The 17,196-nt window shown below is 36.4% G+C and overlaps 1 protein-coding gene across 26 annotated transcripts in view; it reads left to right on the forward strand.

Annotated features, from left to right (window-relative positions):
• IL1RAPL2 (interleukin 1 receptor accessory protein like 2) overlaps nt 1–6,567 on the forward strand; it is a 1,479,614-nt gene extending 1,473,047 nt beyond the window's left edge. For 25 of the 26 annotated variants that reach the window (XM_059883637.1, XM_059883641.1, XM_059883624.1 and 22 more), the window contains one exon: nt 3,789–6,567. In XM_059883637.1, the coding sequence (XP_059739620.1) occupies nt 3,789–4,486 (698 nt within the window). In that variant the 3' untranslated portion in view covers nt 4,487–6,567. Of the gene's footprint in view, nt 1–2,069; nt 2,872–3,788 lie in introns of those variants that run through there. The other variant, XM_059883644.1, reaches the window with a different exon arrangement.
• The last annotated feature ends 10,629 nt before the right edge of the window (nt 6,568–17,196 follow it).

Consider the following 17,196-nt stretch of genomic DNA (forward strand, 5'->3'; position numbering starts at 1 on the left):
TAAACATCCTGATTGGTCTCTAATTTAGGGGTGGCAACCTTTCTCTGTAAAGGTTCAGAGAATAAATATTTTAGGCTTTGTGGGTCATATATGGTCTCTGTTGCATCATATTCTTATTTTTTTTAACCCTGTAAAATGTTTTAAAAAGTCATTCTTAGCTCACAGGCCATACAAAAACAGGGTATGGTCCTAATGGATCAGGCTCCAATTCACAGTCATTGTATGCAGATATGCAGCTCCAGGGGTTGGGGAAAATTCTTTGGTACACTTGCTGCATAGGAACCAGCAACAACTCCCTGGATAAAGATTAGCAAGTAAAAACTATTGTTAACTCTACCTGTTGGGTCCCTTGCTAATTAAGTATTCTTTTCATGATGCCTAGTTCCTTGTTTTTCCCAAAGATACAGAAAGCAAAGATTTAGGAAGGAAGGGAGAAACAGGGCAAAGAGAGGTAAGCAAAAGAGGAAGGGAGAGTAAGAAGGGGAATTGAGAAAAAAAAAGCAAAGAAGGAGGTAAAAGGACAGGAGAGACAGGACAGGAAAAGGAAAAAAAAATGAAAGGGTGAAAGAAAGAGGAGCAAATGGGTAAGAAAAAGAAAAAACATAGAGAGAAAAACAGAGAGAGCAAGCCAGAATATGGAAGTGAGGGCCCAGTTTCTCCTTCTTTTCCTTAGAGCCAGACAGCTCTTAGAGGCACCTCCCCAAACTGCTTTCAAATATTGAGATTGCTGCCCAGCCACTGATCAGCATCCCAAGAAGTGAAATGTGGGCTTCACATCTGAAAACTTCCACTTGGTTTTTCACCAAGTGAAATGGAACACGAAATTCGGGGCCCAAGAAAGTGGCTTGTGTTTTCTTTGGGACACTTGGGCTGTGTCTACCCAGGGAAAATTTAGATGTACTGACTGACTGACTCCAGTGCATATGATTAATGTATATATAGGGCAAACCAGGATAATTCAGACCTTTTTTTCTTCCAGAGCAGGTTTTCAGCTGGAATTATCTGGATGGTTGCCTCAACTCTCCACTAAGCTTTGCCAGGATAAGCAGAGCCAGTGTAGTATGCTGGAGAAAGGGACCACTCCCTCTCTCCAAGGTTCTCTTCAACACTCACACCCCGTGCAGCTGAGTGTAGTGGGATTCCTCTTGACAGGCATTCCTTCTGGGGGCAAATGCAAATTCTGCCTAATTAATCTCACAGAAGCCCCTCAAACCCTAAATGTTGCATTCTGCTTAACTGTCAAATGACAAAGTATAATAGACAAGTGAAGGGGGAGAACCATATTAATGGGGCAAAAATTGTATCCTGTTCCCTCCCCCAACAGAGAAAAAGGATAGTAAAGCCAAAGCCTGTGCGTGTGCGAGTGTGCTCAGTCATTTCTGGGGACTCTTTGCGACCCCATAGACTGTAGCCCCTGAGGCTCCTCTGTCCATGGGATTTTCCAGGCAAGAATACTAGAGTAGGTTGCCATTTCCTTCTCTAGGGGATCTTCCCAACCCAGGGATTGAATCCCCATCTCTTGCGTCTCCTGCATTGGCAGGCAGGTCCTTTACCACTGAGCCACTTGGGAAGCCCACAGTCAAAGCCTATGACATCCCAATCAAATTTATTTGTGTGTGTATTGTTTCTCTTATGACTGTGAATGCTTGAGCTGTCATTTTCTTTAAGTAGATAGAAATCTGTATAGCTGTTCCTTTTGTTTTTTTAAAATATAGTTAAAAAGTAAATTAAGCTACATCCCAACACATAGAAATAGTGTTGTTCATATAGGTATCATTTCTGTGACAAATGTGCTCATGACAAAGTTGTACAGATAAATTTTTAAGAATTAAATGTAAAGCTACAATTAATGAGGGAGGAATACTACTTGGGATAACCCCTCAGTAAATCATTTTGTAAAGAATTCTGTAAAAATAACAATTAACTCATACATAATCTGATAAAATTGTGTTTTCATGGACTCCTGCACTTATACCATGATTCTGGCTTGGGTTTTTGTTTTGTTTGGAGGAAAGGTGAAAAGAATAATGGGAAAGATGCATGATAGTTTATTTTACTGTATCTTACAGATTCAACCTCTAATGATGAAGCTTCCCACATAACTTCTTTCTTTTTGGGAGCAGAAAGAAAGGAAGAAAATGAAGAGTCAGAGCTGTTGATACATTGGGATAATATTTTTCCACTCTATTGAAACTTTCTACCTTTCCTTCCATTGTTTCACCAGTTCTATAAATGACAGAGTGATAAATTCCCCATTGCTACTTATGTGGTGTTTTTGTTTTGTTTTCATTTTTACTTTTTGCAGATTTCAATGCTGTTTTTTAAAACATAATCTCTAAAATAAAATTCTGGAGGGGTTAATTTTAATAAAATTCTTAAGGGGTTCCCTCCCCACTTAGAAGTTGCCTTATCACCTCAGATACAGTCTCTGTAACTAGTGCATGAGAAAGTCCTGAAATGTATTAAGTAAAAAGCAAAACAGCAGTTAACAACAATTTGTTAAATGGGCAATTCTCTGTGTACCTCTCAAAAAGTTGTTTATCTGTAGGGTGTAGAGAGAGTTTGCTCTTTTTCACTTGTGAAAGTGTTCTTGCTGCCAAACGGTAGAAATAAAACCCTGGGAAAGAGAAATCATCTGTAAAAATATGCATCTGTAAAATAAGTTTCTCTTTTCAAATGACTTGCACTGAGCTGCTTGGTGGCCCCACACTATGTACTGGACGTGACACCCTGAAAGCAGTCTGTAACCTTGGGCAGATTTGTAGTGACAAATGTTGCTATGCTTCTGTAAGCACTGCTTCTGCTAGAGGGCACTGTACATTAGACAAGGCCTCGTGCTCTGCTTAGTAAAGACAGCTCGCTGTTACAGCACCTGTGTCCAAGTCTCCATTTGTTAACACATGTGTGTGTTTCCCTTTTTGGCGGATAAGGCTTTGGGAAGCCTGGTTGCAAAAGGATTATTCCATGGGATAAACAAACCTAGAGTTAGTTGAGTGCTTTTCTACTAGGAAAAGACCATAACTTATTCACCTTACTTTCAGAATTTTCCCACAAAGTAGAGCAAAGACTTCTCAGTTGATAGACTCCTCCTCCTATACTGACCGTTCCACACCATCCCCCATGCTCCAACTCCACCCCTCACTCCTCCTCTGAACAAAGAGCAGCTGGTTCAAATTAAACTCATGGACACACACACACCACTTCCCTATCTCCATGTTTGAAGAACAAAATGGAGAAACTAAGGTTGCAAATAACAGAAGATATTCTGAGAAACAAGCTATGATTTTAGAAGAGATTTTCCACCATCTCTTTCATAATTATCTTTGAAGTATAATGTAATATATATAAATTATGTACATAGACCCCTCTACTTGTTTAGTAGTTGGAAACTGAAGGAAAAGCAAACCAAACCCATAAACACAGTGACCTTCATTAAAAGGCTCCATTTCTCTCTTCATCAACCCACTGATTGTTCACTTAGAATATTAGCCTGAAGGCTTATCTTGAATTAAATGATTCAGTAAATAAAAATAACTGAAATACACCTAAGCTCTGAAGAAGTCAGTTTATATTAGCTAAAACACTGTAAGTAATGGTGAGGGGAAAGAAAAGTATTAGAATTTTTTTTTTTTTTAGGCAATAAGCTTTCTGAGTGTGCAATACAAGAAAAGAAAAAGTGATGTACCTTAGTGAAGGACTGCATCTTTGCTATACTAGAATGCAAACCTACTGCTTTAAAGACTGGGAATGTCTTTGTTTTACTCTTTCTCTCTTTCTGTGATTTGTAGCCTACGTTGAAGATCTCACAAGATGTGTTGAGCAAAGCAGAAGACTTATTATCGTGCTAACTCCAGACTATATTCTCAGACGAGGATGGAGTATTTTCGAATTGGAAAGCAGACTCCATAATATGTTAGTCAGTGGAGAAATCAAAGTGATTTTGATTGAATGTACAGAATTAAAAGGAAAGGTGAATTGCCAGGAGGTGGAATCACTAAAACGCAGCATCAAAGTTCTGTCCCTGATCAAGTGGAAGGGACCCAAGAGCAGCAAATTAAATTCTAAGTTTTGGAAGCACTTAGTATATGAAATGCCCACCAAGAAAAAAGAAATGCTTTCTCGGTGCCATGTTCTGGACTCTGCAGAACAAGGACTTTTTGGAGAGCTGCAGCCTATACCCTCTATTGCCATGACCAATACCTCGGCCTCTCTGGTGTCATCTCAAGCTGATCTCCCGGATTTCCACCATTCAGATTCGATGCAAATGAGGCATTGTTGCAGAGGTTATAAACAGGAGATGCCAACCACCACCTTGCCAGTACCTTCCTTAGGCAACCACCACACTTACTGTAACCTGCCTCTGACACTACTCAATGGACAGCTACCCCTTAACAATGCCCTGAAAGATAACCAGGAATTTCATAGGAACAGTTCCCTGCTACCTTTATCATCCAAAGAGTATAGCTTCACCAGTGATATTTGGTAGTCGAAAATCTGAAGTCCTCTGAACAGCTATGTGTGCATACAAAATTTCTCCTATACCAAGCAAAAAGTACACCTAATAACATTGAGGTGCTGAAAAAGTGTTCAAAGAATACCGCACAGAAATCACTTTTGTATCTAATTTTTGTTTACATTTCCAGAATAGTGGGGGGATAGAAGGACCTGCTTTTGTAGTATAGTACCTTGTTCCAATGTACAGTTTTGATTTCTTCCTTAAAAGAAAACAATTTTAAATTCTATTGTTTTAGAGTAGATTTTATGATACTACTTAGACAGCAACTTTGGTAGGTAAGCTATGTTCCCCATATTTATGAATATTTCCGTATTCACATAGTATTTGAAAGAAGAAAAACTTAAAGACTTTAATTGAATTTGAAAATTCTGAACTAAGTTTAAGAGGAAACGAGAACTTTTATAGAGTAACTGAAAATCAGGAATTATCAAGAAAGAAGTGTTGAGACATCCCAACTGGAAGATTGTATGTAGAGGAAGATCAGTTAAGAAAAAAATGTGGTTGATACGTTTAGAACTTCTTCAACATAATGGACAACTTCTGTATACTAAATCAACAGTGCATGATGACAGCTTTTAGTTTTATTAGGCAAGCACATTTTCTGTAGGCAAACTGGTAGGTAGGTAAACAACGTGCATTTCTTAAGCAAATGAATAGATAGGCTGTTAGCTCTTTTAGAATGATGTTTAACAAACCGTATGGCTTTTTACCCTATTAACAAACTTTTACAAATTTGAAAACACATTTTAAGTTAGGCATTTTATTGTTTGCTAACAAATTGAGATTTGGATTTTTTCCAAATGATCTCTTGAGTTGCTATAAGTTTTACATGAAGATGCTCACATCTTCCTTTTTTGCAATACCGTTGGAGTCTGAATTTAAATAAATATTGACTGCAAGAGTCAGCAGTAGAAAAGAAGTTACACAACAATATTCACAGATGAAGTGCTAAACGATTCAAGTTTACTAGTGGTAGAGAAGCAATTGCAGTGATTCTCATCTGAAATGTAGTTGTGAAACAGACTGTTCTGAATATACACAATATCTGCTTGGCCATGTGTGCAAGGCTCCTTCAGAAGTATCTCTGTTCTTGGTGCTTCAAAGAGTATATTTTATAGACTAAACTTCTTCACCCTCACAAAGTGACTGTGATTGTACCATATCAGAAAATCCCTGTGAATATTCTAAAATCTTATGGATTTGCTGTAAGGAATGTGCCCCTATTCTAGTACTTATTGTGAATTACTTCTTTGTGTTATTTCCAGTGAACTTTGGTGTGCTGTCCACAAAGATTACTGTGGGGGTCAATTAATTAAGGTTCATTCTGGCATTTTGCGTATGGTTCTTAAATCATGTTTGGGGGCGAATATAAACAAGGACAAGTGTACACAGTGTGTAAAAATGAAGAATTTTCCCAGTCCTGGTAACTGTGAAACACAAATGTTTAAGAGAACATTAGGTAATATGTTTTTATTATTTATTTCAACCTCTCTACATGATTGATTCCCTATAATCCATGGGTTTTGTTCAAAGTACTTGTTTTTCTGTTGCTTTTCTATATCCAGATGCTCGGAAAATGCATTATGCACAAATAGTATGTTAAACCTTAGGAGTGATATACCTTCATTTCACACTGGGACAATTAGTTGCTCCTTTAAAAAGTAATGTTCAGCACATAGGTGTTTTATAGATACATTTTTTTCCACTGAGAAAGGTGATTTTGCTTCTGTAGAAACTATAGGTATTTCAAAATGGAAATTTATCAGTTCTGAACTGTTTGCCAAGTGTTACAAAGTTGTATTTACTCTCATTGTTCTTTAATAATATGTGTAGTTACTAAGTTAATAACCTGCATGAAATAGTATATGTTTAAGTGACCAATTGTACTTTTTATTATTTTGTTTTTCACAGAAGTCTAGATTAATTCAAATAGAATGTTCAGTGGTATTTTTAAACTAATAGTTCTGTATTGAGCATGCCAGTTCTGAAAATATAACATGGGTCTCTCTGCTTCCTTTATTTACAATGATTAAACGTGGGTAGCAATTTGAGTTGGCTGGCCACAATGTGTCCTTTCACTACAAGTAGGTACTCAAAAACAGAGCATTCACACTTGTGTTAGGGAACTCGACAAGAAACCTTTTCTACCATTTTCAGGAACCAATGTGTACACTATCTATAAAAATTTATTTCTAGATGGCAATTCAAAATTCAATTTTCATCTGAGAATTTTTAAAAGATATAACCTGTATGGGCATAATAAGTATTTCGTCTAGAACATGATGCATTCTTCCAATTGCTTTCACAGAGGGAAACTTTTTCTTTTCAGTTTCTCACTGAAATGGATTTTGGAAATGTAGAAAAATACTGCTGCAACTAGTTTCTATACATTCACAACAAATTTATAAAGCTCATCCTTCAACAGTATACATAATTTTTAAAACTGAGGCTATTTTAAGGTGAAAACTCTGAAAATGTCACAAACTATGAGACAAATGAGAAATGCATGAAAACAATAGATACATAGGAAAACTGCATTAATAATAAGCAATGCCCAGGGGATGGACAACAGGTCCATCGTTACAATTTAACAAAGGATGACATTTGACAGGTTTGGCAATCTACGTTCTCCAATAGGACTATGGAGACTCTGAAAGAAATTTATAGAGGATTTTCAAGAGGACATGGAAATGAGTCATATCCTATAACTCTGTACAATATAGAAAATGGCTCGTGAGAAGGAAAGAAATTATGGCAAGAAAAAGGAGGACATTCCCTGACACTCTTGGTGGTTTGAAGGGCTTAGGTGAAAGCCAACTAATTTATTTAAAAATAAAATGCCAAAGGGCAGTTAATGCTTGAAAGCAGAGTTTTTATTTTTATTTTTTTAACATTAAATTGTATTTTTTATTTTCTATTTTATTTATTTTTTATTTTATTTTATTTTTAAACTTCACATAATTGTATTAGTTTTGCCAACTATCAAACTGAATCCGCCACAGGTATACATGTGTTCCCCATCCTGAACCCTCCTCCCTCCTCCCTCCCCGTACCATCCCTCTGGGTCGTCCCAGTGCACTAGCCCCAAGCATCCAGTATCGTGCATCGAACCTGGACTGGCAACTCATTTCTTACATGATATTTTACATGTTTCAATGGAGAATGGCATTGAAACGAGTTTTTATTTTTAAATAAATTAGTTGGCTTTCACCAAGCATTTTCTAGAGAATTAAATAATGACTGGGGGAAATATCCTGAAAATTGCAATATAAATCTTTACACTCCTTGTATTCACTTCCCAAGGTGAGGTGGTGATCTGATAAAATCAGAGAGTGAAGTTAAGACAGAAAACAGTTTCATAGTGTCCAGTTAAGTTTGAACACTTGAAATTGTTGCTTTTTTCTGGGAGATAATTTAATGTTGAAAACTATTTGACTCAAATTGCTCTATTACTCATGCAATTTTGTTCTAAGAGGTTTGATAGGAGGTCAGAGTGTTGAACATTAAGGCACTCTGATGAATGTATGGGGATGTTTGATAAGCAATAATTCACTTCAAACTCTTTCATATCAAATTTGTCTTTTTTAGAACTAAAATTAACCATAGGCAATTTAAGAAGGTTATTCAGCACTCTATTTAATTATTGTGAGATCAGAACTTGCAAAATCACCTGCAACCATCAAAATTTATCTTTCCAAATGCTCACTGCTAGTTAATCAAGCACATTTCTCCAGATATTAGTAAAGTCAATTGTGCCCACCATGTACTGTCCACTACAAAAAGTAAAACAGAAATGTTTTTTAAAACACTGAAGTCCCTGTTCTCAATGAGTTTACCCATCAAATGCAGGAAGAAAAGGGTATTTGCAAAATACAGTCCAAGTAGAAAAATTAATAATATACATGTAGTGCTGATAAGTGAGGTGGAGTGATTCAGTCTTGAACTGTGCAAGAGGTAAGTTTGGAATAGAGGGAACAAGAGGTGAAAGAAGGCAATTTCCCAAATATGCAGGATAGCACATATAAAGACAGGGGAAAATAAGTCAGTCTTATTTAGCTGATGAGCAAATTTGGCTAGCAAGAACAGAAGTCTGTGTGAGTGCATAATAAAAAAAATAAGGCTGGGAGAATTTCTGGAACATGTATCTGGTAAGAAGAACTAGATGGAGGGGAAAAGTGTCAGGAAGACCAGTTGAGGGGCTGTTGTCGTAGTCCATGTATGAGGTGATGAGATGGAAGGTGGTGTTCTGGATACTCCCAAAAAAAGCAAATCTGAGGATAAAGAGGAATAGGCAGGATGTGGTGATGTGAAAAAGTGAAGAAAAAAACACAGTCAATAAAGACTCCAAGGATCAAGAAATTTAGTTGTATCAAAGGAATTATTTTAGAGTATTTAACTTACCTTCTTAACTGAGCACCCTATAAGGACAAGAATAGAGACCACACAACAATAGGTATATTTGCTACTGGAATAAACTTCGTGTTTGTAGGAGAATATTTGTTAGGAAAGGCAAAGTACATCAGCAAATCTTATTTAGAAGAACAAATAATTGCATTCACTTCACTGAGCATAATCATGAAATCTTAAAGAAGAAATTGATGGAATTTGATCATTTATATCTCATCTTCTGATTCTATTTAAATTATTCACCTCATCTTGGAGTAAAAAAATATATATATGATCTTAAAGATATTGAGGTTATTCAATCAGAAGAAACTAGGAGGCAGCGATTGGGGTTGTTTGCCATGAGTTTTAAAACAGAAAAAAACCATTATCTTTGATGAATATGGAAGTAAAAATCTTTAAAAATATATTAGCAAATCAAATCAAACGACACATAAAAATCATCACACACCACGATCAAACTGGATTCATTCCAGGGTCACAAGAATGGTTCACCATATGCAAATCAACAAAAGGAAAAAACCACATAGATGCAGAAAAAGCATTTGATAAAATTCAATAACAGTTCACGATTAAAACTCTTGCTGTAGTGGGTGTAGTGGGGACATAAAATCCATTTATGACAAACCACATTCTGGAATAAGACAAGGATGGGCACTCTCACCAGTTCTATTCAACATTGTATTGGAAGTCCTAACTAAGGCAAATTAGACAAAAAAAAAAGAAATAAAAGGTATCCAAATAGTAATGGAAGAGGTAAAATTGTCATTATATGTTGGTAACATGATACTCTGTATAGAAAACCCTAGATACTCCATTAAAAAGTGGAGACATTACTTTGCCAACAAATGTCTGTCTAGTCAAAGCTATGGTTTTTACAGTAGTCATGTATGGATCTGAGAGTTGGACTATAAAGAAGCTGAGTGCAGAAGAATTGATGCTTTTGAACTGTGGTGTTGGAGAAGATGCTTAAGAGTCCCTTGGACTGCAAGGAGGTGCAACCAGTCCATCCTAAAGGAGATCAGTCCTGGGTGTTCATTGGAAGGACTGATGTTGAAGCTGAAACTCCAATACTTTGGCCACCTGATGTGAAGAGCTCATTTGAAAAGACCCTGATGCTGGGAAAGATTGAAGGCAGGAGGAGAAGGGATTGACAGAGGATGAGATGGTTGGATGGCATCACTGACTCAATGGACATGAGTTTGAGTAAGTTCAGGGAGTTAGTGATGGACAGGGAAGCCTGGTATGCTGCAGTCCATGGGGTTGCAAAGAGTTGGACAAGACTGAGTGACTGAACTGACTGAAAGACTCCATATAAAATCTATTAGAACTGATAAAAGGATTCAGCAGGTAGCAGAATATAAGATTAATATAGAGAAATATATTGTACTTCTTTACACTAACAATAAAATATTAGGAGAAAGTAAAACAAAAATTGCATTTAAAATCACAAGACAAAAAATTAAATACCTAGGAATAAACCTAACCAAGGAGATGAAAGACATAAGCTGAGAACTATGAAATACTGATAAAAGAAACAGAATATGATTCAAGAAAATGAAAAGATATCCCATGCTCTTGGATTGGAAAAATATAGTTAAAATGGACATACTACCCAAAGAAAACTACGGATTTATTGCAATCCTTATCAAATTACACATTACAATTTTGTACATATCTAGAATAATCCTAAAAGGTATATGGCACCACAGAAGACTCAGAATTGCCAAAGCAATCCTGAGGAAAAAGAAAAAAGCTGGAAGCATAACCCCTCCAGAGCTCAGACAATACTACAAAGCTACAGTTATCAAAACAGAGTGATATAGGCACAAAACCCAAAAACAGACATAGAGATCAGTAGAACAGAATAGAGAGCCCAGAAATAAACTCAGAGTGGCTTTAAGACTTAAATATAGGCATAATAACATAACACTCCTATACAAGACCATAGGTAAAACATTCTTTCACATAAATCATAGCAATGTTTTCTTACATCAGTCTCCCTGCTGCTGCTGCTGTTGCTAAGTTGCTTCAGTCGTGTCTGACTCTGTGCGACTCCATAGATGGCAGCCCGCCAGGCTCCCCCGTCCCTGGGATTCTCCAGGCAAGAACACTGGGGTGGGTTGCCATTTTCTTCTCCAATGTGTGAAAGTGAAAAGTAAAAGTGAAGCCTCTCAGTCGTGTCTGACTCCTAGCAACCCCATGGACTGCAGCCTACCAGGCTCCTCTGTCCATGGGATTTTCCAGGCAAGAGTACTGGAGTGGGGTGCCATTGACATCAGTCTCCCAAGATAATATAAATAAAAGCAAAATAAACAAATGGAACCTAATCGAACTTAAAAGCTTTTGCACAGAAAAGGAAACCATAAACAAAAAGACAACATACAGACTAGGAGAAAATATTTGCAAGCATTGCAACTGACCAGGGCTCAATTTCCCAAATATACAAAGAGCTCATACAACTTAACAACAACACCATCAAAAAATGGGCAGACCTAAATAGACATATCTCCAAAGAATACATACAAATGAACAACAGGCGTATATAAAGATGCTCATCATTGCTATTTATTAGATAAATCCAAATCAAAACTACAGTGAGTTATCACCTCACACCAGTCAAATGGCCATCACCAAAAAAATCTACAAACAATAAAAGTTGGAGAGGATGTGAAGAAAAGGGAACCCTCCTACACAGTTAGTGGGAATGTAAATTGGTGCAGCCACTATGGAAAACCATACAGATGTTCCTTAAAAATCTAAAAACAGAATTACCACCTGATTCAGTAATTCCACTCCTGGGCATATATCCAGAAAACTCAAAACCTATAAAAGATATTAGAAAAGATATATGCACCCCAATGTTCATAGTGGCACTATTTACAATAGTCAAGACATGGAAACATGGAAGCAATCTAAATGCACATCAACAGATGAATGGATAAAGAAGCTGTAGGGTGTGTGTGTGTGTGTGTGTGTGTGTATAATGGAATATATATATACACATACATATATATATATAATGGAATATTTCTCAGCCATAAAAAAATGAAATAATGCCATTTGCAGCAACATGGATGGATCTACAGATTATCATACTAAACGAAGTCAGTCAGACAAATACAAATATTACATGTTATCACTTATATGTGGAATCTGAAAATAATGCCAATGAACTTATTTATAAAACAAATCCACAGAAATACAAAACCAACTTACAGTCACCAAAGGGAAAAGTGGGGAAAGAAAGAAATTAGGAATATGGGATTAACAGATACATGTACCATATATAAAACAGATAAACAAGAAAGATCTACTGTATAGCACAGGAACTATAGTCAATTTCTTGTCATAAACCATAATGGAAAAGAATATATATATATATACACACATAGATCTATACAGACATATATACATACACATATATATGTATATATGAATTGCTATGCTGTATACCTGAAACTAATACAATATTGTAAATCATCTATACTTCAATTTAAAGAGATAATAAGTGAAAGAAAAAACAGAGAAAGTGGACAATGTTCACAAGAGCAAAATGGGACATGTTGAAGTCTGTTGAAATGGTGGGAGGGGGTGCAAATGGTAGATCTGTAACAAACCAAATTTTCATCAAAATTGAAGGCAGAGTCATTTCCATCTTTTAAATTATGAAGAAATTTTATAAGGGACATTGTATTAGTAATAATAGATAACTGTTGTTAAGGATAACAACCCAAATCCTGCATATAATGTTTCCTCAAATCAGTTCAATAAGCATTGGATGGACTTACGAACAGAGGCTCTGCTCAACAGTCAAGATAGGGTTTTTCCATTTTGTTTCTCTGATCTCCTCTAGCTCCAACGAATTCTATTAATATTAAGCTAGCAGATTGGTAAAGAAAGAGGGCACGGAAGTTGGTACCAAATGGCCCATAAAAACTACTCACATATCATGAGGAGGGAGAGGGGGAGAGAATTTAAGGGGTAGGAAATTTAGTCTAGCAATTTGCCCAGAAGGAAAAGGAAATGTAGTTTAATGAACACAGTCTCCATTAGCAGGATGTTGAGCAATTCTTTTCCATAATGCTAGAAAATGAAACAAAAATAGGCAGGAAAGTTATAGGAAGGAGAGCTTTCACTTACTAAAGCAGAAAACACCAGACTAGATGAAGAGTTTGTGAAGATCAATGGTCATGTCTCATTCCTTGTTATAATCCAAGCATATGTAACAGTACTGGTCACAAGAGTAGGTGCTCACATCATATTTCTTGATAAGTGGACAAATAAATTTGAGAGCATCTGTGAACTTTCAATTCCTGGAGTCCTTGAAAATATAAGAGGAATTTTTTTCATTTGCTTCTTCCAAGAAGTAATTTATTGTTTCCAATTTTTAAAAAAGAAAAGAAAAATAGATGATCTCTTTACACCCTGTCCAGGTCTAAATTTTAGGATTGTAAGTCAATTTGTGGTTGGAGATCAAAGTTTCCTAAGCATTTTTCCAGTCAAACAAATCATTCTTCCTCAGAGCATTTAGACAATTGAGTTCTATGTGGCCACCCAATGTAGTTCATTGCTTCTAACCACCACATAGTCCTGTTTCCTAAATATATACTTTATATACTGACTTATTGCCAACAAAAACATTGCCTTTCTTTTTTGCAAAGGGTACTTTTATGCCTATAAATATATTGGGTAAAAGAATAGGAATTAGAGTAGCCTCCTTTACTGGGCAAAAGCATGCCACAGTAACAGGTCCACCAAAGAATTCACCATGCAAGAATAGCCAAGTTTCTCTCCTTATTTGATACATTTTCTAAACAGTCAATAATACATTGTGAGTACTTTCTGATCTTCTTGACAGAGGGAATGTGGTCAAATGAACAGAAAACTATGAATGCCATCCATTTTCGTCTTGGGCAAATTATTTAACCTTTTGTACACCTATTTCCTCACCTATAAAGTGAGAATAATAATAATGACACAGTTGTGAACAACACTGTGAGTTAATGCATGTAAAGTACTAAGAACAGTGTTTGACAAAAAACAGGCACTACATAAGTTAATATAATAATCAAAATTATATTTATACAAAAATGACACCACTGACCCACCATCCATGAAAATGCATTTTCATTTTACTTTCCAATTAGTAGAGACTGGCTATTCAGTTTCATGCATGACTGTCTGTAGGACCAAGGACACTTTTTTTCCAGACAGCTGGCTGAGGCTTGAGGTGCACTCTGTGGTCATGGAACAAATCAGAGCTAACTGGTCCATACAAGGAACAAACCTACAGTAACTTTGACCTCATTAGTACTGTGTTCTGAGCTAGACGAAAAACAGGACTCTCAGAACATGGATTATTCGGATTTGCTGTCCATGTTAATCAAAGTCCCCAGATGATTGCTTGATATTCTCCTTCACTTTAGCTAGGTTTACATAAGACCAAAACATCTGGATGAGAAGTGAAAAAATGCAGATGTTTAAGCCACATGATGAGAAACATCCAGATGTCTCAAATTGTGGATTTGCCATTTTGTTATTTGTTTTAAAAGAAAGAAAAGCCAAAAGAAAAAAAATCCACCAAGATTTGTCTATTTCCTTAACCTGAGTTAAATCAAACTGATTTCTAGTCATAGAAGTTTAAAATGCCCCAAAGCTTATTATGAATCTAGTGATAATATCACTAAAGAAGATAGTTTTGAAGAGCAGTTTTTGTTTTTTTTTTAACTGAAAGAAGATACTTGATCCATGAGTAGCATTTGTGAAAAGTGGTTGCTTTTTAGAGTGAGACAATATTTTAGAACAGTTGATCATAATGAACTATCTGGCGAAGTGTAGCTGGGATGATACCAACAGTAAAGGATACTTTGCTAAAGAAACTCCTCAGAAATATTGTTTATTTCCCTAAGGGGATCTGGACTCAACTAAGTAAGGAGTTAAGTCCAAAAGAATATATATAAATCTTTTCTTCTGCTTATGAAATGACTGGATATTTGCTGCCTGAAATCCAACAAAAAAAGTTGACTCTTAACATAAACAAAATAGGTGACCATTTATGGAATGTAATTTTAAGGAGATCAAAAGCCATGAGGAAGTCCCTGAAACGCCTAGCATTAGTATTCTAAAACAAATTTAACTAAGTTAAATCATAATATTCCCAGGAAGTTACCACAATCTGGCCTTTATGATTTCACCAAACTCCTTCACTCAGGAAGTGAAGCACATTTACCAGGTACCACATTAACATAGATATTGACTTAAGAAATTTTAGATCTTAATGGGGGCCTTCGAGGTCATCAAAATTCAACCCCTTTATTTTACTTATGGGAAAACTGAGGCTCAGAAACAAAGTGACTTGCTCAAGGGACATGGAATACAAAAGTCTATACGAAAGCCTATGAGGCAATTGATGGATACATTTTCATAACGGTGGAAGGAGACAGAAAATAGAAAGGAGTCTGGAATTCATGAGCACACTGGGTACCCAGGAAATGCTGGGATTATGCTGAAGATAGGAGTAAGTCTTAGATGGACACCAAGCAGAGGATCCAACAAGAGTATGCTCCACCTATGAACAATTTTCTCAATATAAACAGCACTACTTAACACAAATAGTAGCCTTTCCTCCTCCTTCCACAGTGGTTAAAAACTATTGAGTATAATGTTGTCTGGGACTTAAATCAGTTCATCTGATAGATGAAGATCTAAAGGTTTAAGCTTTCTCCTGAAGATTCAAACAAGCCTCTAAGGACAAAGGCTCAAATTTGGGGAGTTCATTTTGATTATCAGGTAGTGCTCAATTGCATAAACTCATGGCAACAAAACAAACAAACAAAAAGCACCTTGCTTCAAATCAAAATGTGTCTTTCCAAGGTCTCCAGCACTGTCTGGCAATATGTGTGGAGAAAATGCAAATCAGCTGTTCTCAAGCACTTTGAAAGTCACAGATTAAAAAAAAATTCAAAAATATTCTACACACCTGTGTTTCCCCAAGTAGAAAAAAAACAAAAAGGAAATTTCTCCTTGGAGTTCTCTGGTCTTCTCAAAAGTTCTCTCATATACTGAAAAATAAAAAAAGCCTAAATTGGGACATAACCTTAAGTATTAGGACCAAAATATATAAAATTGTCCACTGATTATAATTATTACATGATGGCCATTTTATGTAACACAGTTGAAACCTACCTGGGAATTAAAATGTATTCATTAAAGAGAAATATAAAATATCAGTATAGAATTCAGAGTTCAACCATTGCACCAAACCTGACCATTTATCATTTCAGTTTAAAAACAGTAATGCTGCCAGTGGAAACAGAAAACAAGTTGTCAGCATTTTTCCTTGAGCATGATGGAACCACAAAGCCATAGACTAGGCAGTGAAATTTGTTTAAGAAGCTCAGTGTTTTAAGAAAAGCCAGATTATTATGGGAGGTATACTGTAAACTACTCATCTAATTTGTTTTGCACTGATGCCAATTCACATGAAATTAGCTTTATTAGGTTGAAATATCTGCTTTTTTTCCTTCCTTTCCCTTCCCTTCACTTTAATGTGAGCAAACCCAGTTCTGAGCCACATTGTGGAAGATGAGGGTCATTGATCTTTGTTTTTCAATTCCAGTTACAACCCAGAATGATTAAAAATGGTGAGGCAAAGCCTAGGTTTTATTTATTTATTCATTTATTTATTTATTCATGGCAATTATTTAAACTTTTCCTACTTCTCTACCATTCAGTTCAGTTCAGTCGCTCAGTCGTGTCTGACTCTTTGAGACCCCGTGAATCACAGAATGCCAGGCCTCCCTGTCCATCACTAACTCCCGGAGTTCACCCAAACCCAGGTCCATTGAGTCGGTGATGCCATCCAGCCATCTCATCCTCTGTCGTCCCCTTATCCTCCTGCCCCCAATCCCTCCCAGCATCAGGGTCTTTTCCAATGAGTCAGTTCTTTGCATGAGGTGGCCAAAGTATTGGCGTTTCAGCCTCAGCATCAGTCCTTCCAGTGAACACCCAGGACTGGTCTCCTTTAGGATGGACTGGTTGGATCTCCTTGCAGTCTAAGGGACTCTCAAGAGTCTTCTCCAACACCACAGTTCAAAAGCATCAATTCTTCTCTACCATTGGTTTCCTTTAATCTTCTAAAACATGGAATGTTAGGATTGGAAGAGTCCTGAGAGATCATCTAATCCTCTTATTTGAAAGATGTGGGGAAACTGAGACTCAGAAAAGTTAAGTGACTTACTCAAAGGCAGAGAACTAAATAGTGAGAGAGCCAA

This window comes from Bos taurus, chromosome X, assembly GCF_002263795.3.
Source record: "Bos taurus isolate L1 Dominette 01449 registration number 42190680 breed Hereford chromosome X, ARS-UCD2.0, whole genome shotgun sequence".
In the NCBI taxonomy this organism is placed as follows: Eukaryota; Metazoa; Chordata; class Mammalia; order Artiodactyla; family Bovidae; genus Bos; species Bos taurus.